Source organism: Oryza glaberrima, chromosome 4, assembly GCF_000147395.1.
Source record: "Oryza glaberrima chromosome 4, OglaRS2, whole genome shotgun sequence".
Classification (NCBI taxonomy): Eukaryota; Viridiplantae; Streptophyta; class Magnoliopsida; order Poales; family Poaceae; genus Oryza; species Oryza glaberrima.
The window spans coordinates 19,162,672-19,188,313 of NC_068329.1; the positions used below are offsets into that span (position 1 = coordinate 19,162,672).

The 25,642-nt window shown below is 40.8% G+C and overlaps 1 protein-coding gene across 3 annotated transcripts; it reads right to left on the reverse strand.

The window, feature by feature from the left end:
* Positions 1–12,038: 12,038 nt before the first annotated feature.
* On the reverse strand, positions 12,039–20,938 carry LOC127770575 (chloride channel protein CLC-c-like). Of its 3 annotated transcripts, none has more exons than XM_052296343.1 (8): positions 20,634–20,938; positions 17,514–17,838; positions 16,642–16,842; positions 16,296–16,473; positions 14,781–15,043; positions 13,692–13,961; positions 12,465–13,596; positions 12,039–12,329 (listed from the first exon to the last, which is right to left on the reverse strand). In XM_052296343.1, exons 2-8 carry the CDS (start codon positions 17,783–17,785, stop codon positions 12,240–12,242), a joined length of 2,406 nt encoding a protein of 801 aa, XP_052152303.1. In that variant the 5' UTR covers positions 17,786–17,838; positions 20,634–20,938; the 3' UTR covers positions 12,039–12,239. The 3 variants fall into 3 exon arrangements, with proteins under 3 accessions (XP_052152303.1, XP_052152304.1, XP_052152305.1); XM_052296344.1 differs by having other exon boundaries at positions 17,514–17,843; XM_052296345.1 differs by lacking the exon at positions 17,514–17,838 and having other exon boundaries at positions 20,634–20,937.
* Between the last annotated feature and the right edge of the window lie 4,704 nt (positions 20,939–25,642).

A 25,642-nucleotide genomic window follows, 5' to 3' on the forward strand; every position in this document is an offset into this window, starting at 1 on the left:
TAAACTGATTTTTCTCTTAAATTACTTATCCAAATCATGATCCTATTACACCATTAAGTTCGTTACAATTAAATCTTCAAAACAAGACCACACATGGATATATTCCGACGAAAAAAAATTAGCTTATTATTGAATTATTTTTAAATATGCACGATGTTCCACCAGGTATATCGGAATTGTTTCACTAAGCAGATCGAAAATGTTTCACTCGTTTAAATCGGGTGTTGTTTCACCTTATATAAAAACAATGTTTCAACAAATAGCGAAAGAATGTTTCAGTTCACTGTAACATTAGATCTATACATAGTGAAACATTGTGAGTACACTAGGTGAAACATTTTTCGGTGGAACAAAAAATAAACCAAATTCCCTTAATAGGGGGTTTCCAAAATATATGGGTTTTTTTTTGCAATAGAATGTTTCGTTCACTGCAACATTAGATTTATACATAGTGAAACATTGTGAGTACACTAGGTGAAACATTTTTTTAGAACAAAAAGTAAACCAAATTCCCTTAATAAAGAGTTTCCAAAATATGTGGGTTTTTTTTTGTTGCAAAAGAGTATTTTAATTCACTGCAACATTGGATCTATAAATAGTGAAACATTGTAAATACACTAGGTGAAACATCTTTTGTCGAAAAAATGAGAGAAAGAAGTGGGTGGGCCGTACGCATGTGGGGGAGGACGCGCGGGGGAGCGTCCGAACCGGCTCCCCCCGCGCCGGACGCCCGGCAATGAGCATTCCCGGAATAATAATTTTAGTGGCAATTTTATAATATTTTAGTGACATTTTTTTTACAGTAACGATATAAAACGATGGTGAATTTGTAATTGCCATGTGTTTTTTTTATTATATGGAATACTCAGAGCAAGTTTAATAGTATAGCCAACTAATAGCTTCAAATCATCTATAGCCAATTTAATAGCTTATTCATACAATAGTTAAATACTACATTATTAATATATGGTCCCACCTGTTATACACACACCGTGTCTTGCAGTCCGTGCTACAGTTGACTACAAATATGTAGCCCGCTGCTCTTCTCTCTTCTTATTTATCTCCTTAAAATATGTTTGCAGCTGGTTTATAGCCTGCTATTGTACCTGCTCTCACAAGTACAATCCACTGTGCCCGTATACAGGTCATCAGTATATTTTTTTTCTAACGAACTAACAAATACATTTTCTTAACACACGCTTAAGGAGACTGTTTAACCATGGTTCCACCATCATATGTCGGATGCTTCTTTATATTCTCATACTAGTATAAGTTAGTCACTTTTTTAGAAGGAAAAAATATATAATTCATAGATTATAAAGGGAGGCCGAAGCATTGAAGCATCCCTCTCTTTTCCCTGACCCACAAATCTGAATGTACATGCATGTTATAAAAACTTGGAAGATCAGCATGCTCGCTTTTTTTGGGCGCGTCGGAGGTAACTAATGATGCGTGCAAAGGGGAGAGCTCACTTTAGACCTTTCTATTGATTCTGTTCCTCTAAAGGTCACTGATGGCACATGCCAAGCCTGCATCAGAGCAGAATAATGAACTGCCAGAGAGAGAGAGGAACGAACTAGTAACACAAAAGCTGAGAAATAATGACACGACCCATGGCAAAGATGCACCATCAAGCCATGCTTTAAGGCCTCCTCTCCTCTCCTCTCACCATTTGACCTAAGGCATCACTTTAAAGATTTCCAACTGACCCTGCTTTTTGACCAAATATTGATTGTGAATCTATCTGTCACAGTGTGCTATAACACACAAAGATTATTATGCTCCCCCTTCTCTCTCTCTCTCTCTCTCTCTCTCTCTCTCTCTCTCTCTCTCATGTGTTGCTTGCAAATCACCCTAAATCTTGTGGCTTTATTAGAAAGGAAAGGCTACAATGGAGTTGAAAACTGGATACATCAATCCATGGCCTACCAAACTCTCAATTAAAAGGGGATAACACACAGTGATGGATTTGGAGTTAGGAGTGGCCGGCCCCTGCCAAGATTTGAGACACCCCACAGGAGGGCCACACCCCCCAGATTACACCAAGATTGGTAGTACAGATTCTCTAAACAAAAAGGCATCGCCAAAACATTGCATGGCCCCTAGCTTAGGCTATTACCTGGCCAAATAATCATTTTATCTGATGATCATCCACAGGAAGGGGCCGGCCATTTTCATCAGAAATCCCAAGAAAAATTGAGAAGTATCCAGCCACGCCCACAAAGATTCTTTCAGTGCCAAAGGGCACTCCAGAAGAAAAATAGGACTATCTAGTAGGAAAAAAAATATAGTGTACTACTACTTTCTCCTTCCACAAATATAAGTATTTCTGTCATTTGAAATTTATTAAAAGAACATTTCTACTAATTTCACAATCCAACCGCCCATCATGATTTCCTGCATGTATTTTTGCATTTTAGTACTTGATTTTTTTATGCTACTTTTTGAAGTATCAAAGTAATTTTATCTTGACCTTAATTTGTGATAAAACTGCTAAAAATACCTTCTTTGAATAGAAGTAGTGGTGGTGATTTTTTTTGAAATTTTAATTTTAAAAATATACTATTTTAAAACTTATTTCGAAAATCTGAACCTTTTTGTCACGTTAGCTGAACTAGCGTGACAAAACAACACTGCCGCACCGGTTTGACTGGCGTAGTTATTTAGTCATCCTGATGATTAGCGTGGTAGTATTATTTGGCCACACCACCTTCGCTGACGTGACAAGACAAAACTATCATGCCTGCTATGTGTGGCGAGTCGGTGTTGTTTTATCACATCAGGTGGGCTGACGTGGTCAAAGGGTTCAGATTAAAAAAATATTTTTTTTGGAAATATTTATTTTTAAAATTAAAAAAGTTCAAAAAACAAAAAAAATCAGTCGTAGAAAAGTATGCATCTTTCAGTACAGAATAGTACTGGCAGCAATAGTTATTCTTAGGACCAGGATCTAGTTGAATTGACCTGCAGTACACTTCTCTCTCTCTCTCTCTCTCTCTCTCTCACTCTGTTCTTCAATTAATTTTTCTTTTTCCGAGGGAGATAGCACTCCACTCCAGAAAATCCACATGAAAATGACACGGCTTGATGGGCAGTTTTATCGGTTCCCCTTCGGCGTAGCTAGTTTCATGGTCAATCAATTCATAGTATTTAATATTCAACATTACTCCTTAGTCCTTTCACACAGGTTATGATTATTATTTTCTAAGATAACCTAGTAGACTGCACGATCTTGACCTATCCCCATATTGTAATTTCGTTCTCCAAAGCTTAAGCAGGCAAGTAAATACGTCAACACACTTCAACAATAGTTCTACTACAAAGATCTTGTTTTCCAAGTTTTTTTTAGACTTGTATGAGAATAACAACCATTAGATATGAGTCCTTTTCACTCTACCAGTTGCACAAAATCAGTGCTAGATTACCCTTGACACGACGTATTACCTATCAAATCAGCTGCTTTATTAGCGGTCAGAAATCCAATCCAGGAGGGGACAGATTAATGCTCCCCTGTTACAACACCTCGTGACGTCTTAGAGCAGGTATAATAGCAGACTATAAACTAACTATAAACATATTTCGAGAAGATAAAAGACAAGAGAGAAAAATAATAGGCTATAAATTTATAGACAGCTGTAGCACGGACTCCAAGATACATATTTATATGACATGTGAGACCAGATATTACTTGTGTAATATATATTTATAGGTAACTATTGGCTATTAAGTTGACTATATATATGATTTGGAGCCCGCAATTGTATGTACTATTAAACTTGCTCTTACTGTCTATGGGTCGGTGACGTGGTCGGTTGATGAGTTTATACAGCTAAGATCTCGCACAAACAGCCAAGGGGAGCTGTCGATCCATGGATGGATGGATCGATCGAGCTGGAAGTTTCAGCAGCGAGGAGGAGGATCATCAGAGGAAGAGAACAAAATCCAAATCCCTGGAGATGTGGTCATACGCGAGGGGGCCGGGCCGTGGCAGAGGGGATGTGTCGTTAAGGTGGGGCTATGGCTAGGGAGATCTGGGCGGAGATCCTCGCGTGGGGCCCACGTGATCCGGGCTTGCCGTTGCGATTGCGTTGCATCGCCTGTGTGTGTGCAGTGCACGCGTCATGGATGTCGTCTCGGCTTGTTCTCACCAACCAAGCTAGTACTCCAGCAGCCTGCCAGCTAGGTTTGTCTGTCTTTGGAGTTTGGGCATCATGTGACGTGACACCGTCAGTTCAGTGAGTTGGAGTATATGGTTAATTACAGGGAGAAGATTGGATAACTCTGCAGAAGATGTTGTGCACTCGCTGGACGTGATCCACCGCTCGCCTCCCTCACCCAGAGGAGGGCCACAACCCCACCGCACTCCACACCACGAATCATAATCCTCTGCACTCACTGTACCGTGTTTTTCTCACTGATATATAGACCCAATATATCATTAGGTCCACATGTTAGTTACTAAGGCCACGTTTAGTTCCAAAAACATCACATTAAATCTTTGGACACATGTATGAAGTATTAAATATAGACAACTTAAAAAAACTAATTGCATGGTTAGGGGGAAAATCGCGAGACGAATCTTTTAAGCCTAACTAGAAAGGAAGCCCGCGCATATACGCGAGCATCTAATTTAATGTGCTTGAAATATTACTCTACACATGTGAATATAATGTTTGTATATGCGTGATTGTTCCAGATTCTATTGGCAACAAGTTTTTTTGTCAATATTTTGTTTGTGAATATTTTGAATGCTAATTATCCTTGCAACACATAAATTTTAAACTAAAATTACTTACAAACATGAAATCTTTAATTATTGGAAAGTATTATGTCACAAAAATGAAGTCGGTTCCTATGAACTGTCATCTAAACTATATGTTATTTTTAATACATATCAAATCTTCGTTTTGGAGTTCTAAACTTTAAGAAATTCGTGTTCTTAAGAATAGTTATTGAACTCTAAGCAAAAAAAAATTCAAATGATTTCTTCAATTTATATTGGGCTTTGGATTCAACAAAATTTGTTTAAATTTAGCCCAAATTTTGTCTGAATTACAGTCATCCTTTCTGTTTTTTTGGGAATATTGGAGGTCTATGTTCTATCAATTGTTCTTGAAATGCTTTTGATCTCTTAAAATTGGGATGTAAACATAACTATGTTGAGTGTACAACTTGGTATGGGATAAATGTGTCCTTTCTAATGCAGCGAGAATATATACATATATATATATATATAGACACACACACCCTAATCTCCAGTTGAATCAAGAGCAGCATCAATATTAAGATAGAGGTCTCATCCAGCAAAGTATATAGGGTCGCACACATAAGATCGTTTACTCCAGATAGACTGAACTGAATAGCTATATATATATATATATATATATATATATATATATATATATATATATATATATATATATATATATATATATATATATGTATATACATATACATACATACATACATATACATACACACACACACCCTAATCTCCAGTTGAATCAAGAGCAGCATCAATGTTAAGATAGAGATCTCATCCAGCAAAGTACATAGGGTCGCACATATAAGATCGTTTACTCCAGATAGACTGAACTGAATAGCTCCAGTAGCATCAAATTTAAACAGACAGATGATTCAGTTTATAATGAATAAACTAACGGAACATGTACATAAACTCCACCCATGCAGCAAGAATGATAGCCGATCAGAGCAAGAAGACTTCGTCAGAAATCAGAACATGCCTAGGACCAAATTAACCAACGCAGCAATGATGGTGGCAAAACGTATGGAATCGCCATCTCATTCCTGACCTAGGCGATGGCGGCGGCACAACACAGAGGAAAACTAAAAACCAATCTCTTAATACAAGGAACATGGCATATATAGGTGGCACAAAGGCCTAGCCAGCTGAACGGACTAAAGCCCAACATGGACTCCTACATACCGATTCAAATAACAGAAAAAAAAAACCTTATTAATGTAAAACCCTGATTACTTGGTAATCCTGCCGCTAAGCATGGAAGGAAAGCATCCACATGCATGCGTACATGCGGACGTTGTGGGAGAGGATTTCGTTTTTTTTGTGGGTCCTCATCTCCTTTCCTCCCACCACGTGGCAGCTTGAGAGCACTTTTAGGATGCCACATGTCAGCTTGAGAGCGATTTTAGAAAGGTTAATGGACTTTTAGTATATAATAGATTAGTCCATGATTAGCTATAAGTGCTACAGTAACACACATTTACTAATGACGGATTAAATAGGCTCAAGCGAGCTATAAAATTAGTTTTTTCATTCGTATCTGAAAACCCCTTATAATATCCGTCAAACGTCCAATGTGACCTAAAGGCATGGTGCAGTCGACTACTACACCGTCCACCTCTCAGCAGCAGCGCGGGTCTCCGCCACTCCGGCACACGTCCTCCTCACGGAAATCCGCGCGCGACCGCGCCACTGGCTGGCTACGTGATCCTACGGCCGCGCGGCCGTGCGAACCCCCTCCCCCAATCCCCGCGCGCGCGCGTTCACCGATTCCAATTCACGTACGCGAAGGCACAGGAAACGCTCCGGAGTCAGGGCCGGCCAGAATCCGGGCCGCGCCCCTCGGCGATTTCTCGCGTCGGTGCGCGCGCTGCTGCTGGCTTGCACGGCGCGTCACGGCAAATGCGCGCCGGAGCGTTTGACCCGTGCGGTTTCCGGTAGTACGTGCACGCGTCGTACGCACGGTACGGGCGCGGGATATGTTGTGTACTGAAGCGATGCGACGTGACAGGATGATATCTAGCGTACGTACAGCGTACTGGTAGTTGTTGTAGTAGTACGCGCGGGTATCCCCAGCGAGCGGGTGCACGGTATTCCACGGGGCCACCGTGATCTGGTACTACCACGACCTGACCTGTAGCTGCCAGCCTTTCTTCTTCTTCTTCTTCTTCTTCTTCTTCTTGTGGTTCTGTGTTTCTCTCCTCTTCTGTTACTTAGGCTGTTTTCGGAACTTCCGGTTCCCATCCCCACTCTCTCATTTTCCGTGCGCACGTTTTTCAAACTACTAAACGGTACATTTTTTATAAAAAATTTCTATACAAAAGTTACTTTGAAAAATCAAATTAATCAATTTTTGAATAAAAAAATTAGCTAATACTTAATTAATCACACGCTAATAGACTGCTCCGTTTTCCGTGTGAGGAGATGAGTTCCCAACCCACAAGTAACGAACACAGCCTTACTTTAGTTCGCGAAAAAAAAATTTTAAGTGTCACATCGGATGTTTGATCGAATATTGGAAGAGACTTTCGATTTCACAACTCGACTGGAAACCGTGAGACGAATCTTTTGAGTCTAATTAATTCATCATTAGCACATATGGTTTACTGTAGCACTTATAGCTAATTATGAACTAATTAGGCTCAAAAGGTTTGTCACACGATTTTTCCCCTAACTGTATAATTAGTTTTTTTAATCTATATTTAATGTTTTATGCATGTGTCCAAAGATTCGATGTAATGTTTTTAGGAAAAAAATTTGGGAACTAAACGAGGCAATTTTCATGATTTGCCTTTTTGAGGATCTCTTGCTGGATCTCGCGGTGGATTTTGTGGTGATCAATATGGGGTGGAATGGCCGGATGGGGTACTCCCTCCGTCCCAAAAAAAAAAAAAAACTCTGGTTTCCGTGCCCAACGTTTGACCGTCCGTCTTATTTGAAAAAATTATGAAAAAATTAAAAAGACAAGTCACGCATAAAATATTAATCATGTTTTATCATCTAACAACAATGAAAATACGAATTATAAAAAAATTTCATATGAGACAGACAGTCAAAGTTGGACACGAAAATTCAGGGTTTGCCTTTTTTTCTGAGAGGGAGGGAGTACTTGCTGCTGACGTGATGGCGGTGCGGTATTGCTGAGGTAGATATAGTAGGTTGGGCATAGCAATCGGGTTGCAGTGCATGCAACCTGCCGCATAATCGTAGTACTACTACAGGGAGATGAGTGCTGCGCTAATTACTGCTGTCATTTATGAGGACATGTAAGCGAACTTTGGACACACATCCATCAGTTGATGGTTCAACGATTGCCGGCTGCCGACGCGCGCGCGCGCGGGCGGCAACTGTACCGCCGCCTCGCGCTGCTGTCACGTACGCACGTACGGGCCCAACCGAAAGCACGACCCGTCCGTCCGTCCGTCCATCCGCTTCACCGCGCGGCCGGCCGCCCGGATCGTCATCGCGGTTTTGGGTGGTGCGCATGCACAGCACAGGCAATACTGCCAGGATTTCGCCGTGCGCGCGCGGAGACGTATGGGAGGATATATCATCCAACGAGGCAGCAAAACCATCACCGTGACCGATCGATCGCTATAGCTCGCTCGATTTCGCGGATCTCTCGTGATTTTGATCGATCTCTCGGTGTTTTGACGAGGTTCTGCAGTGCAGGGTGACTGTTAGGACTATACGTACGTACACGTACGAGGCGTATCTAATCCGAATCGAGAGGAAGAAAAGTCTCGGTGGAAATGGTACGGGCGCGAGGGCATCGAAATAGATGGGAGTGGACGATGGCAAGGGAACGGCACAGGGACAGGGGTACGTGAGGTACGTTTGCCCGGGCGTAAATAGATCGAGCGAACGCACTAGTACAGAGCTGTTTTTCCACACGGGCCAAAAGAGATTTTCGCATGTAGATCGGAGACCTGTCTACACCTAAAAATCTACAAAAATCGTCATTTTCTTGTGCGGGTGGCGCACCCAACTTTTGCATGCAGGCGCTTAAGCTAGCCGTCAGCGAAGATAAAATATCACAAAAGAAACTCTAAAAATCCAAATCATCGTCCCGAAACCCTAGATCCGCCGCCACCCGCTCACCGTTGAGGTCATCGTCGTTATGGGGAGGGTGGCCGCCGCCGGATCCATATGTGGGACGGCCACCGCCCGCCCGAGCCCTCCACTGCCAGAGAGGGCCACGCGCGTGGGGGAGCGCGAGGGGAGGGCGGAGGGAGCCGCCGCGCGCTGAATCCGTGCCGGGCGCCAACAGATCTGTGGCGGGACGATTGCCACCGCTGGATTCGTGCGGAGGTTGGTCACTGCCCGCTGGCGCATGCGCATGGGGAGCACGGGGAGAGAGGGTGGAGGAGGCCGCCGCGCACCGTTGCCCACGATTATGTTATTTTGATGTATTGATTTGGTGTTAATTAATCCTACTGTTTGAGAAATAAAGTCCGTACTCTTTTCATCGATCAACCGAACCGGATTGTGCAAATAAAAGTTTATAGTTAGAGGCCCACTAATCTTGGTCTTTGGTATGAATGTTGGGCTAAAAAAATCTGATTGTTTTAGGCTCTGTTTTATGTTGCCACTTATTTAGATTGTCGCAGTCTCACAGAGAGAACTATATACGCTTTACATTTTGAGATGGTGGGAGGTGACATATGTGTTTGGAAGAGCACCAGGAGTTTGGCGGTGAAAACCAATATATTGCTTAGACTGATTGAGCACTAGTTCCACATTTTAAAAGGCATTGGTGAATTTTGTTTGTATTCATGGCCTTTTCTTCCACGCTTCATTATTCATTTATTCTTATAATTGCCCATGTAATTGTAGTTTCTACATGAAATCACGGAGCCAAGTCCTACCCACCAAGTCTCGACTAACTTGTACCACTTTTTGTTGTAGCAAGGATCAGACGACATGACTTTGAACCTTCAACGAGCATGCTTCTGCCTGGAACGACTTTAACTCTCTTTGGATAGCTGGTTGGGAACTCGAGAAGTATCAACCTCCGTTTGGAGATTTGCTCATTGAAGGTTCGAGTAATGTCTTAGACCCTTGGTCTAATAGGAGGTGCGGCGCCTAATCCCTGCTACAACACTTTGTATCCACGGTTTTCTCTAGACCTTAAGCTGGTCCACGTACACACAATATTATGTTATACTTTCGTTCTCGCTTAATGTAAAAAAGGTTAATTTGAGAGTACCATGGTTGAAGCATAAAAGGGTTATAAGTAGATCGTCGTACATGTAAACCTTCAAGGGAGCACTAAACCACCACTACCGTATCACTTCGGGGTCACTTGAGTCTAAACCACACCACCATTTGTAGGGTAAGGCACCTCTCTATCTCGCTAATTTCTTCGCTCTCGCTTCATTTACTTGCCCTAGATACCTCCCCCCCTCCCGCCGCGTGAGCCGCCTCCTCAGTTTTTAGTGGTTACGTTCCCACCACTAGATTCACCACAACCGTCCCCATGAAGCGGCTTCATTGGTGTCACTATCACCTCACTGCTACACCATTACTATCATCGACCGTCATTCCTATATCAATCCCCAGATAAATTTAGAAACACCATAGCTTCCTATATTATAGAACACCCTGCGTTCTATTTAACTTGGGAACACCCCCATCCCATTCCCTCTCCCTAATCCCATAATCTAATTAGTTGCTCGAGGTTGTTGGGATTTGTGGAGACTACACATGTTCAAATCATGAAAATATATAACAAGTTCAGTAATTTGTAAGGTCCAACCATGAATTTTTTTATCAGAATGTTGGCAAATCCGTTTTTATATGATTGGAATCAATATTTTTTCTCCGGAATACTATTCAATCTCCCTCGGATCTTCATATGATCCAAACCAATGAGCACTATTCAATTTCTTAGGAATATTGTTTTCCATCGGATACAAATGGGCCCAATACGCAAAAGGGATTCAACTCCGAGACAAAAACAGGGAACTACAACGAATCTATTGCTCGTTTGCCTTGCTTGTAAGGCAAGGTTAAGCAATATTGCCAGCTTCCCGTATATCACCCACCAAAAATCTTTATCCCTTTTTCTCCTCGAAGTACACTGTAGCTGTACACATGTTGAGGTTGAGTTTTGTGTCCTTTCCCAGCATGATGTCTAGTTCCATTCGACTCACATCGGGTGTAACCTGCAATGCAACCAATCCTTCCCACTGACACCAAAAGCGCAGAGAACAAACCAATCAACCAATGCCTAGAAAGGTTTCTAGAGACGATAATCTAATTTATTTAGTCCTACTGTAGTACTGTACCCTACTTTGATATGGAGTTTGTGCAAAAAGCTGTTCGTGGCAATTGTCAAGCATGCCTCACTCAGAAAAATGAAAAGGCTATATACTCTGCCTATACTTCCTTTGGTCCTGACCTGAACTCCTGATAGTTTTTTTTTTTTTTGATATTTTTATAATGCACTCATGTTTGTTTGGGAGATGAGGGACTACAAGCAGGCAATGACCACATGCTGGAATCTACAGAGGCAGAATCATGGTGTCTTGCCTGTCACTGTTCCCTCCTTTTCTGTTCGTGTCTGGGGCGCCATGTCACTGACATGTGGGCCCACCGACGCGCGGTGGTTGGGATCAGTAGATGCCCGTGCCATCGTCGGAGGTCGCTGTGCAAGGATCCTGGCGAATTTCTCATGAATCTTTTGGAATAGCATCGGCATGTGACAGCAACAAATAGGATGTCTCTCCATCGACATGTGGACGGACGGACGGTTTGTTTGCAAGCAACGCATTCCCTGTCTGCATTATTATTATCTGCATCCTAGAGTGTGTTTAGTTTCACGCTAAAATTAAAAGTTTGACTAAAATTGGATGTTTGAAGAAAAAGGTTGTAAGTTTATGTGTGTAAAAAAGTTTTGATGTGATGAAAAAGTTAAAAGTTTGAGAAAAAAGTTAGGAATTAAACAAGTGCCTAGTGCTAGTAGTTTGCATCTGCTTGTTCAGAAGTAAAGAGGTCAATCTCGACAATTGTGTTACCATCGAAGATTTGAAGTAACAGTGAGGTTGGGAAGGCACATGAGAAACACACATCAGCACGTAGAGATGCATGTGGATTGAACCACCTTACAAGTCATTTGAGTGAATCGGCATGTAAAAATGAGTTTAGTATATGTGGGTTTATGCCTTTATGGGCTAGCCACTAGTCCAATTATATTTCTAGCAGTAAGACTTTTAACAGGAAAAGGAAACCTCAGAATATACATTGAAAAAATATGGTTTCCAACAGGAACACAAACTACAAAATTTCCATTCTCTTGTTGATTATACTATTATTCAATGTTTTGAGTACATTTGGAAGAAATGAATATAGGTAAAAGGCAAGATAGGAGCAGCGAATATTACACACAGTCGCTTCCTTCGATACCGGTAGCCACAAGGCGACGGCAAGCAAAAAAACAAGACATGTCTGCTGAATGCAATCGATTTGGCCCTTATTAGTGTGACTTGCTGAGATTTGGGAACAGCCCATGAATATGCTCATGCATGAAATCGTGCCTTGTGAGAATTCCAACTATAGGGGGCCTCTGCATTGCAAAGAGAGAAAAAAAAATCGTTAACCAAGGTTAACCCAATCACGATTACAGTGAACTTCCGTTTACGCAAAAAAGAAAGTGGGAATCATGTTTTTAATTAATTTCTTTGAGATAAAGAGGGCTTACCCCTGGGGTCTTTGGCACGACCAGTAGGTGCCTTAATCCTAGTGCCCTGAAGAGCACTGCAGCCTTTGCAAGTGACATTGTTTCGACCACCGTGTAGGGTGAGGTGTTTGTAATCGGATGGAGATCAACATACATGTCCAGCTCCTCATCGGTGAGATCCAGGTCTTCGATCTTGAGGCCTTTCCCAGAGCCTGGCTTGGCGAAGTCGAAGGCACCAAACCTTCGCAGCACGAAGCTACCGCTGGTTTTCACCTTCTCCTTCATGAAGGACCTGCCTTTCAGCAGAACCAGCAGATGGGACCGAAGCACCAACCCAACCAGCTCTGGGGCTTCTGATACAGGTGGCTCGTCGACCACTGGGAACCCATTGTGGCCCGTGATCCTCAGCGCGTGAACGATGTTCCCCACCTTCTCGACCCCGGAGAAGGTGATGAGTGGCCCAGACACGACGTCACCGGCAACCAGGTTCCTCATGAACGGCTCGGCATGTGCCTCCATGAATGGCAAGCCTTTCATCACCACAATCTGATCATAGACCCCCTTGTTGAAGCTATCGGCTATGGTCTTGGATATCAGAAGGACGAGCATGACCAAAGGGAGCATGTGGAGGTCATTTGTGAGCTCCAGAAGGATCACGCAGACTGATACCGTCATCCTCATTGTCCCACCAAGGAAAGAAGCCGCACCGAGCAGTGCGAAGAGGCCTGGGTCAAGATCAGATATGGGACCCAGAAGTGTCCCAACTATGCGCCCGTACGTAGCCCCAGCAAGTATCACAGGGATGAAGAGACCAGATGGAACGGCGATACCGTAGGTGACGAGGCCAAGGCAGTAGATGGCGGTGAAGAAGACGAACAGGGTGGACATATGGAACTCCTTCTCGGTGCCACTGCTGAACAGGTTGCGGATGGCATCATCGTTTGTGTTGAAGAAGAGTGACGCGAGGCCGTTGTAATGGCCCGGTGGGCACTGAAAGTTCTTAAAGTTTCCGGACCGGCCAATGGTGGGGCATTCCTCCGCAGCGTCAGCAGGGCACGGCGTGCAAGGAGCAAGCCATGGGAGCCCATAGGAGCATGCTGAGGTGATGATTGATATTATCATGGTGAGAAGGATCTTGAATGGAGGGCCTCTCCTGCAGGTAAGCGTAACAATGTAAATGAGATTCATTTTGAAATACCAGATAAAACTGTCAGCGTAAAAAATCAAATGTATAATATTGGCCCATACTCATTAATAATACTGTAGGCACGGAGAATCCTATCCAAGAGAAAATTGAAAAGGCCTCCAAAAACACCGCCAATTATTCCAAGGACTATTATTGCCACAACATCTTGGGCAGTGTATGTCGGGATGGTTGAACTTAGATCAAACATAATCAACCCTCCTTGCCCAAAGAGACCGCATTTTCCACTACGACAGAACTCGATAAGGCCCCTCAACACAACAGCAACAACAGCAGTTGTAAAGAATGTTCTCCATAGAAGAGCACTTCGCCACCTGAAAAATCATATAAAGAATTTTATCATGGAAATAGATGAAAGCAGATGTGGTCGAATTCAAATGCCCACACAATCGTATTACCTACCCTAGGTATGCAAAGATAGAGATTAATCCATATTATTAAACTACAGTATTTATTAGGACATGAATATTGTAGAATACTATCCAGTTAATTTGCTCCTCTCCCATTCAAATTAGCAACAAGAAAGATGGATTTAGGTATTTCCATCTGAAATGTTGTTTTGTCTGAACAAATCCCATGCACAAATTTGAATTACAAAGCAACATATGTATTTCGGTTGCCTCATGTTGAATAGTTGGACAATTTTCTTATTTAGAGACGAACGGATATTCATTAGGTTAACTAAAAAAGTTACTATGATCAATTCTTCTGAAAAGAAGGGATCAAGGGACCAGGGTCATTCATATCTAACCAATATGGACGCATACAAACTCAACCAGGTAAGATAGAAATTTAATTTGCTTTTGTATTACTTTCTAACATGGAAATGATTACTGTGATTACTAAAATGCTGTTTCAACGCTATACCCAGTTATACACTAACTACGCTTGCAACAAGATCTTTTGTATTATTTGTCCATTTTCAACCAATTGTCCTATTGTGTGCCTAACCTAGACTAATATTGAAGTCTACAACATTCCATGTGGATTTTAGATTGAGAAAGTTATATATCCACTGGCACGGTTACTTCTTTAGAAACAAGACTTCCAGTTTAAGAGTGTCAGCAAGTAAAACAGTAATTTTGAAGCAAATGTAATGTGCGAAGAAAAAGAACAGCTTGAGAAGGTGATACCATGATGCTGCTTCCTCAAGAGCAAAGAGCACACCACCAACTGGTGCACGAAATGCTGCTGCAACTCCAGCTGCTGATCCACAAGTAATCAAATCTCGCCTATCCCTGTCGTTCTTAAAATATCTCAGCCAATTCCATGTAAGATGGTATTTGCGTGAACCCCCCTGACCAAGCAAGTTGGCTATGCATGCTCCTGTATGTACCATGGGTCCTTCCTTTCCAAGTACAAATCCAGCTGAAACTCCAAGTATTGAACCAAATATCTGTGAAGTACAAAGGAAAATTTTCAGAACATGGTCATTTTATTCTGACCAACAATTAGCAAAATATGTCTGTCTCTGAACTAAAAGTCAGAAACAAACAAACCTGCTATAACTTATACACCATTATCCTGAAGCTATTACAGTGCAAGATACATGCCAATTTTTTCCTAACTTTCACAACTGATATTTTTTTTCTAAGTATCATATGCTGCCTTGGCATCACCAATCTGAGAAATATATTACTACTAACAATGACACTCTTTCGCATTTACTAATTGCTGAAAAATATAAAACGATAATAAAATGAAGATGATTGTCCAATATATATTATATAGTGAAAGCAGCAAGCTTTCTTGCACGAGGATGTGCCACATCATCAAAAATATATTAGCCGTTGGATAAAGAGTTCGGATAAATAATGACCATTGGATCGAAAGAGTGCATGTATTAAAAAAAAATCACAAATGGGCTAAACATACGGAAATTTCCGAATATTTCTGGTATCTCCTCCTAAATATATCATACATACATACAAAAGAGAAAGGGAACAAAGAGAAGAAAGAAGAGGCTTCTAGTGATTCCTCCTATAAACATATAGTACAACTTATCTATATTTATAGTTGGCTAGGATAATAGATACTTTGTAAACAAATTAACTTATATCAAAACCTTATTAAGAGCTAAGGTAAACTAATAGACCATATACAAAAGTTCTTAAACAGGATCAAAAAGTCGCGCAAAGCGCAACTATGTGGCTAGTATAATGGATGTATTTTGTAATAAGCAAAGTAGGTACCACCAAAAGTTGACTCCATTCCTATTTCTAGAATTCTGTCCAAACTACCTTTAGGCTTCCTTCGTTTTCATTGTTGCAGAAAGGATTCTACAACCCAAACTAGGCAGTTTGGCACCTGGCCAAACTCATTTAGATTGATCCTTGCTTACCAAGTTAGTTTCCATCTATATCAATTAGATCAATGCCTTGTTAGCCGTATTTTATAATAATTTAGGTATTGTAGATTGTAATCAACAATTTGGGCAAACAATTATGGGCTATGGCTGGGAAGGAAACAACAGTTGGAAAAATGTTGGATATTTTTTAGGAGGTTCTGTGAAAAATGCAATTGTTGGAAATTATCTAAACAATCCAACAATATAAGCTGACAGAAAAGAATAAATAGTGTAAATATACTTGAAATATAAGAAATCTTACTTGACTCTGCATGTATGTTATTCTAAGTTTAAACCTTACCTTCACAAATAGTGTACTGGGAGCTAATATAGAATAAGCATCAACCCCATTAAGATATGCTTTAACTTCAGGAATACCAGATCCAGCAGCAGCTGGTGCTATGTAAGCACAGATTGCTGCAGCAGTAGTTGCCAGGACTAGATTACAACCACCATATGCCAAAAATGCTGTGAAGTACCTGCACTGGAAGCAGCACACCGTCAATAAATTTAAATTGCTCCATCGAATCAAATCAACAAACCATATGGAGAATGAGCAGGAGGCATTAATCTGCAACTTTTTTTTTGAAGCCGAATTAATCTGCCACTTATGGTAGAATAGCAAAAGCACCAGAGTGAAGCTTTACCTCTGCTTGAGCATGAGATCACTTGTGAGCAATAGTTTTAATCCTGCAATATTTTCGACTGCAAGATTGTTAAAGAAGCCAACAATTCCAGTCAACATGCCAATAAGCAGAACTAAGGCCCATTTAAGAACAATATACTGAAATATCTGCTTCTTCTTTCTCGATCGCCAGTCTTGCTTGAAAAGGTCATTTTCCACAATTCTGAAATACACGGTATAAAATTAAGAGAGTGACTAATTAAACGGGCAAAGTAAACAATTAAGCACTGTGCATTCTTGAACACACTGCTATTCTTTCTCTTCAGGATTCAATCCCTGGCTTCCTTAGAAATTCATTGCAGGAACTATTGTAGTTAACTTATTCTCAATTTCTTGATATATATTACTTCTGTATGTTGCAGTCCGTTAAAGAAACATCTTAATCCGTCTAAAATTTTTGCAACAAAAATGAAAACACAGTCCTGCTTATATATGATATTCGTTTACATTAAGAGAAATGATTGACACGTCCCCGGAGCAAAGCCCAAAATTCCCTTTTCTTTTTCACTAGCATCATCGTACAATCTATTACATGGTTATTATTTTACAGCAAGTGTTCGTTAAACAATATATTATCTGATTCTTTTCGAACTTCAACAAAAGGCACATCAAGATCACCCGTTTCCCCCTTTAAAATATCAAAAAGGACCATGTTTTCATCTTCTAAATGCACGGCAGGATCCTAACTTTCTTGTGCCCAAGTCAAACAATAAACTAGTATAGTAAGGATCATCCGTCAAGAATCAGATCGTCACCGCCAAACAATAAAGATCAAACTTTTCCCCAACCAAGGAATTATCAGAAGAGAGAGGTCACGGGCTTCGGGGGGCTTACTCGTAGTCGAGGCTCTCGATGGGGCAGACGTTGGCGCCGACGATGGCGATCTGAGAGGTGGTGTTCATGGTGCGCTTCCGCAGCAGCGGCTGGCGCGGGCCGCCGCCGGCCTCGTCGTCATACCGCAGCAGCGCCTCCGACGACTCGTACCGCCCTCGCCACGCGCCGCCGCCGCCGCCACCGTCCATGCTCTCTATGTCGTAGTTGAAGCTGCCGTCCCGCTCTGGCGGAGGGGGCTGGTGGTGTGAACGCGGCGAGGGGTGGCCGTCCATCTTTGTCGCCCGCGTGGGGTTGGCCTCGCTGATCCTGCCTCGTCCTCTGCCCCCTGCACTTTTATGTGGCGTTAGGGGAGACGAAATTAGGAGAAAGGAAATGGACAAGAAAACAAAATGGCGTTGAATTGTATCTGCAACCCATTTTGGAGAAAAAAAAAGTTAAATACTTTGAACATACAGACAAATGTGTTTCTTACTACACTTAAAATTCCCAGTGGCATATTGTTGGTCTCCCAAAACTTTCCCTCCGATGTTGTTGATGGAAAAGGCTATATATATAAATTTTTCTTATGGACTCTTACAAATGTTGATGTAACATGCTGTGAGTAAATCAAGATTTTATTTCATACAATTAATTAAATGGTTAAGGCTTTGTTTGTAAGAGTTTGTAGGACTTCTTTTAAGTGCCTGTAGCAGTGCTTGTTATTGACAGAATGACAGGCTACAAATTATCCATGTAAATTTGTCTTGGAATATATATATTTAATTGTTGTCAACAGGGGTGGATCCAGAAAAAAATAATAGTGGGGGCTAAACAAACTAGGAGAGCCTTCAGCCCCTATATCTTATGGATCTATGAAAAAAAATAGTGGGGGCTTAGGGGGGTCTCCATGGTCAGCCCCCACGTTAAATCCACCACTGGTTGGCAAAGGTTATTTTCATGGTGATATTTGCCATAGGTTTGCTTACTTCTGCACAATCCTACGAAAGCACACATTTATTTCGGCAAAAGGAAAAAAAAAAGATGTGTTCGGCAGCCGTTTTTTGGCTGCAGCTGTAGCTGTGGCTAGTGCTATTTGGCTGTGCGCCGCAGCCGCATACACGCAGTGCAGCAGCAGCAGCTGTTAGAAACTTGCAGCCGAACACACCCAAAGAATACCGAGTGACCGTACCGAAATGGACGGCTCCATACAATCTGCAGCGCATTGTGAGCGGTTGTCCCCGGCCGACTTGTCACAGCAACCAGCGTGGCATTTTGCTTCCAATGCTCGCAAGATGAAAATCCCAAGCCTCTTCACATGCTTGAGACTTCACATGATTTTTATACAAATTTTGCAGCCTGTCCGTCCCTATCGCTCTAACTACTCACCCCGATCCCATTCGTCATGTGCTCCCGAGAAAAAGAAACGAGAGTTATACTCTCGACAGATCAGTCTAAACTGCATTTGCTTGTGGATTATCTATTGATTATAGAGATAAATAAATATTTTTTATAAAATAAATTAGAACAAATTGTATAAGAAATCGCTAAAGCAAATAATTCACGGTAATAGTCGGGTGAAGTGGTTGAAAATAATGGAGAGGATGAAAAACATGAAGATTAGGACAGACAGAGGCATAGGATAAGAATGAAGAAAGAAAAAAAAGTAAAAGAACAGGATATGCAACTCGATTAGGACAGACAGGCGCAACTTTTAGACTACAGCTGGGCCATACAACTCGATTATTGTTTGTCCTAGGAAGAATTCGATGGATTTCTCTCAATCTGGGACAGAGGGAGTATGTTGATCATGTACGTATCGCATAAGGAGTATGTAGATCATGTACGTATCGCATAAGAGCAAGTTTAATAGTATAGCCCATTACTAACTTCAATTTATTTATAGCCAATTCATATAATAGTTACTTACTATACTATTAATATATGGTCCTATCTGTCATACACATATTGCGTCTTGAAATCTGTACTACAGTTGGCTACAGATTTATAGCCCGCTGCTCTTCTCTCTCATCATTTATCTTATTAAAATATGTTTATAGCTAGCTAATAATCTGTTATTGTAACTGTTCTAATGATGTGTCGCGTACTAAAATACGAGTCAAATTTGCAACCATTTCACTGTGAAAAGATCAGCACCACAAGAAAGCACCACGTGTAAAGGCAAGAGATGCCCGCTCCGACGGGGACAAATTCCCAAGTCAATCGATCCATCCACATGGCGCAACAGCAGCGTCCCAGCAGTTAAGCTTTGCCATTCCCCTCACGGCTCATCATTGTTAACCTGATCCTAATTAGCTTTTTCCCCCCGATTAATTTAATCCATTAGTTTATGGATTACTCCTCTTCTTCTTCCCACAAGTGGACTAGAGGACAAAGAGTTGGTAGAACGAAATGGGGATCTCCCAAGTGTTTTGCAACTAACACCAAAACCGGATTAGTCAGTTTTGGTAGTAGAATCTACTGGAAATGACTTGCTTATTCCATTTTTATATAAAAGAAAAAAATATTAGTTGGGTAGAGCATAGCATAAGTGACCTTGAACATGCAAATCACTGGCGATTCAAACAGTTTCACAAAGGTAAATGAAGGAAATAGTAAAAGTCATGCTATACTAGTGTTTCCCGATTTTTCCTAGCGTCGTACTCGCTCCGTCCCGTAAAAAATAAACGTAGAACGAGATACTACTACTTATGATTCACGATCACATCACCTAGAAAAGGAAAAAGGCTTAATGCTATATATATATAATCAGATCATTGCTAGTGAAGAATTTCCCCATGTGCCTATGCAATTTTGTTGCTGATCCATTAGGTAGACGACAATAATTTGAGTTGAATTGAACTGGAGAGAGAGAGAGGAAGGTGGTCCACCGTACAGTTTGCCAATAGGATGCAGACACGTTGGATCCAGCTTGGCATTTTTCTGGTTAGTTCCAGACTAGTCGGTAATGAACCGAGCCCAAATTCGCTAGAACACGTCGCGAAGGAGGCATAGAACAAACAAACAATCAAACCCCATCCCCCACCCCGAGTAATCGCCATGGATCACACGCACGCGCGCACCAAACGAAGCAACAGCAGAGGCGGCGAAGCAGACAAAGGGGGCGACGCGGAGGGCACATACCTATATCAATCCCAACGCGACGTTGCGGCGGCGGGCGATCAGCGGGGTAGGGATCGGACCTTCCGGTTGCGGCCGCCGCGCGCCAGAGAGATCCTGCATGCGCGCGCGCGCGAACACCTTCGCCGGCCGATCGATCGGACCGACCCCGCCGCTGGCGATCGGCGGGAGTCGGCCGGGAGGAGAGGGGGCTCGCGCGCGGGAGAGATGCAGGGCGTGGTGGGGAAAAAGCTTGTGGAGGAAGGAAGCAAGGCGGGGTGGGGGAGAGGGGACGACGAAATGAGAGAGGAAGAGGAGGAAGACTCGATGGAGAGGATAGAGCTTTATATCCACGGGGCACGGGGGGAATAGGGGGGGATGCCTTCCGTTTCGTGCACTCGACCTCGACTCGTCTGGGGCCGGGCCGTCCTTGCCAATTGTTGCCATCTCATGATGCGGGATATGTATGGATCATGCTGCGTACGACTGCGGCAGTGGTATTACATTATTACTAAGGGCATGTTAGTGAGTTTAGTTCACGTCAAAATTAGAAGTTTAGTTGAAATTGGAACGATTTGACGGAAAAGTTGAAAGTTTATGTGTGCGGAAAAGTTTTGATGTGATGAAAAAGTTAAAAGTTTGAAGAAAAAGTTTGGAACTAAACTCAGCCTTAGTTGGTAAAAATTTTACCAACTAATATGGACACATATTTGAAGTATTAAACATAGTCTAATAACAAAACAAATTACAGATTCCACCAGAAAACTGTGAGACGGATTTATTAAGCCTAATTAATTCATCATTAGCAAATATTTACTATAGCACCACATGTCAAATCATGACGCAATTAGGCTTAAAAGATTCGTCTTGCAATTTGCATGCTATTTGTGTAATTGGTTTTATTTTTGCATACATTTAATACTCCATGCATGTATCTAAACATTCGATGTGACAGCGTGAAAATTTTTATTTCGGGGGAACTAAACAAGGCCTAACCTTGTTTTCATAAAATTCTCTTGCACATTATCTACTTGTAATCCATTTGAGGGATTGTGAGAAAGAGGAGATTGCTCTCATTCTCCGCGAGCACGCTTCCCGAATAGCTAAACGGTGTGTTTTTTTTTAAAATAATTATATAGGAAAGTTACTTTAAAAATCATATTAATCTATTTTTGAAGTTTAAAATAGTTAATAATCAATTAATCATGCGCTAATGGCTTATCTCGTTTTGTGTTTCTTCCTAATCTTGTCCTTTCTCCTTCTCTCAAACGCAGCCTAAATGGATTTGCCATAAATGTGTCGTCATATTTTTCTTGAAAAAATAGTTAGCGTGTATTTGCATTGTACTTTCTTTGTCCCATACAAAACCAACATATTACTGGATGTGAGGCTCTGTCCAGATTTATTGTGTTACAATGTGTCATATTAAGTACTAGATTCGTTTTTTTATGGGACGGAGGGAGTAAGTCCCTAGATTACATATATAATTTTAGGGTATTTAAAATGAATACCCTAAAATTATATATGTAAGTTCCTAATTTACATATGTAATTACACTATATTTATACTATAATTATATTTGATATATTTTTTATCTAAAATCTGTTGTCATATTTTTAGATAGACTTTAAAAGAAATAATAAACTTAATAAGTGATCTAACGGAGCCATTGTTTCGCTTATTCACGGAATAAGAGAAACGACATATTTCCAAATGAAAAATAATTTGTGAATAAAACTTTTATATACGTGTTCTTAGCGATCTAAAAGCAAAGGCTGAAAAAATAAATTTTGATAAAAAAAACCCCTCAAAATCAGCTCCAAATTTAAGGTTGAAAATTTAAATTTTTGCTGATAAGCATAAGCATAAACGAAAAGATGAGGCATGCGTCGTCTTCAACCTCCGAAAGGTAGTCCCGTGCTCGTCAATGTCGGAGCCGATCCTCCCATCAAATTCGGCCGAATATTTCTTGATCTACTAAAATTAGTTGAGGGTTTTTGATCCACTCAATCTCTACTTTCTGTTTTTTCCAAAATTGAAGCGAATCAAGCTCGCTGACCGGCCATCATCAGCAACTTTTAAATAGAGATTACATTTAGCGAATTAATGTCAAATTGGCAGAGAAAATCATGGAGAAAATAATGATGGAGGAATGGGGAATCAATTTTTGCCTTCAATTGGAGAAGGAAACATATGAGGAAGTAGATCGACGTGGCGACGGCTCTAGGGTTCGGCCCAGCTGTGGCTGACGCGGGGCATGCTGCGCGCGTGTAGACAGACAAGATGAGATAAAAAAAGACAAAAAAAAGGGACTTGCCGCGTGCGCGGAAAATAAACCGTTTCGTGTGCAAAAAAAATGGTAAACAAAAAACCACAAGAACCAAGAAAACCGGAAGCTTGGCGGTTGAGGCGGGGCGTGCTACACGCGTGCGGATTGGACCGGAGATAGGAAAAAAAAAAGTTTAAAAACCGGACTTACCACGTGCACGGAAAGAAAAAATCGTTCGCGTATAGATGTTTAGATTGCTGCCTTGCCAGATTATGTTAAAGCCAAAATTTAGTAGGGTTAAGTTTGACAACATAGTGCGAAGTGAGTGTAGCTAAGGTTCCTTGTGGTGGAACGAGCTCATCTAGGTTCAATTCAAGCTCTCGTATTTACAGCTATTTATTTTCCAGTGGTAGACGATGTACCCGTCCACAACGAGTCACTTGTGATGACCTCATCAATCTAAATAAATTATATTTCAGTTTTTTTCGGAGATGCTCATAGACGTAGGGTATCTGTACGTGTGTTCATAGGGGTAATAGTGTATGTATTTGTATTGTGTTGTTAGAAAAAGTTTAGTACAAAGTGAACAGCCTAAAAAAAGAGATGGTTCATTTGTTGAGACCTGTATTTACACGGATATATACGTGCTTGATCGAACTAATCACGAATTTGTGATGTGGCAGCACGACAAAATTCATCGATGAAAACTCATCAGGAGGTCAGGAGTCAGGACTCGGGAGGCAGGCCGACCGCGCAGACGTGCGCGCGTCGGAAAAAATCCAAAATTTTTTCTTACAAATTGGATTTGAAGAGAAATAGAAAGATAAAAAATCAGTTACGAAAATACAGTATTTCTTTTTTTTTTCTTCTAATTGATTGCAATTAAACTTGGCTCGTATTGTGTTCCTTTCCAATTTCTCTCTTCCTCCCGTGTGGGACGCACACGTATTGGAGCCAAACCGAGCGAAACAATGGACTCGGACTAAAAATTGGCGCGTGCAAGCAAACGCGAAGCGGGGCGCGACGCTGAAGCGGAATCGGATAATATAACGTACGAAATAGTTTGGGCAAAAACATCTTCAATTTTTATAATTTTTATAATAACTAGCCAAAATATCCGTGCAAACCGAGCGAAACAATGGACTCGGACTAAAAATTGGCGCGTGCAAGCAAACGCGAAGCGGGGCGCAACGCTGAAGCGGAATCGGATAATATGACGTACGAAATAGTTTGGGCAAAAACATCTTCAATTTTTATAATTTTTATAATAACTAGCCAAAATATCCGTGCGTTGTAACGGGTGAAAAAAATTCTAATGATAATATACGTTTTTCATGCATAATGATTTCAATGACAATGTTTGTATTTTAATGAGCGGCTTGTTTTTTTTATAAACGGTGTTCACGATTTTCTCAAACCATTTTTTAGAAATGGAGCATTTCTTTCTAATATTTTTTCTTAGAAATGTTTTTTTTGCTTTTTTTACTGACGATGAAAACCATATTTTTCTCCCTTTTTTTTCTCGTGTGTTTTTGCCTATTTTTTCTGACAATTATTTTCTCACGCGTTTTTTTCTTGTATTTTCGAATGTTCTTTTTTTTTGCTTTTTTCCAATAAAGGGGAATATACGATGAAATAAAAGCCGTGTAGTAGATGGCAAAAATTGATGGATTCTATCCGACTCAAGCATCCATCAATTTAGCGTTTTTCTGATAGTTTTTTCCAGAGAGATTTGTTTTTAAATAGACGGTGTTTTTTTCTTGCGAGGTTTTCTCAAACCATTTTTTAGAAATGGCACGTTTTTCTGGCAGTTTTTTCCTCGCATGTTTTTTTTAAAAAAAACATTTTACCGACGATGGAAATAACTTTTCTCGCACGTTTTTTTATTTTTTTTTATGGAAGATGGAAAACATTTTTATAGTGTTTTTTTGCGCTTTTTTCTAACTTTTTTCTCACGTGTTTTTTTGAACCGTTTTTATTTTCTCATGCATTTTCTCTTTTTAAATAGTTAGATTTGATTAGAGATAGAGAAGAGATATATACTGATTAGAAATCAGACTTTGTTTCACCCATTCTATTTTTTTCTCGCGTGCATTTTTTAATTCATACGAACCAGCTTTTTATTTTTTACGAACCATTTTTTTGCCACTTTCTTAGATGTTTTCTTAGATGTTTTTTTCAGATTTTTTTCGCCTTTATAGGAATCAGACTTTTTTTCCTTTTTAAAGGAATTGGATCTAGCTTTTTTTTCACCACTTTTTGTTTGCCTTTTATAGGAATAGGATTTTTTTTGGGTTTAGATTTATGGTTTTTTTGCCACTTAGGGGAAACAAAGTTTTGTTATTGTTGTTATTTTTCTTTTTTCCTTTATTTTTTTGCGCCTTTTCTTTTTCTTTTTATGCACCTTTCTGCCTTTGTTATCTCCCTTTTATTTTTTAAAAAAAACAACCTCAAATACCTTATTGCAAGATTATAGGGACTTAAATGTAAATATAAAAAATACAGGGACTCAAATGCAAAAGTATATACCCAAAAATTAAAATCATATAAAAATAGAATGCTCTCGACATGTAGGTTCCGTTTTTACAAACAGATCTCCAATCCGGCACATCAATTTTTTTCACCAAGATGTATGGGATATCACGGTATAGATTAAAACCGAGCGGAGTGGTGCCTGGGATCTTGGACTGAGTCTAGAGGAGAGGTGCCTTTTATTTTTGGTTTTTAAGGGGGAATCGGATCTAGACTTGGATTTTTTTTTCTT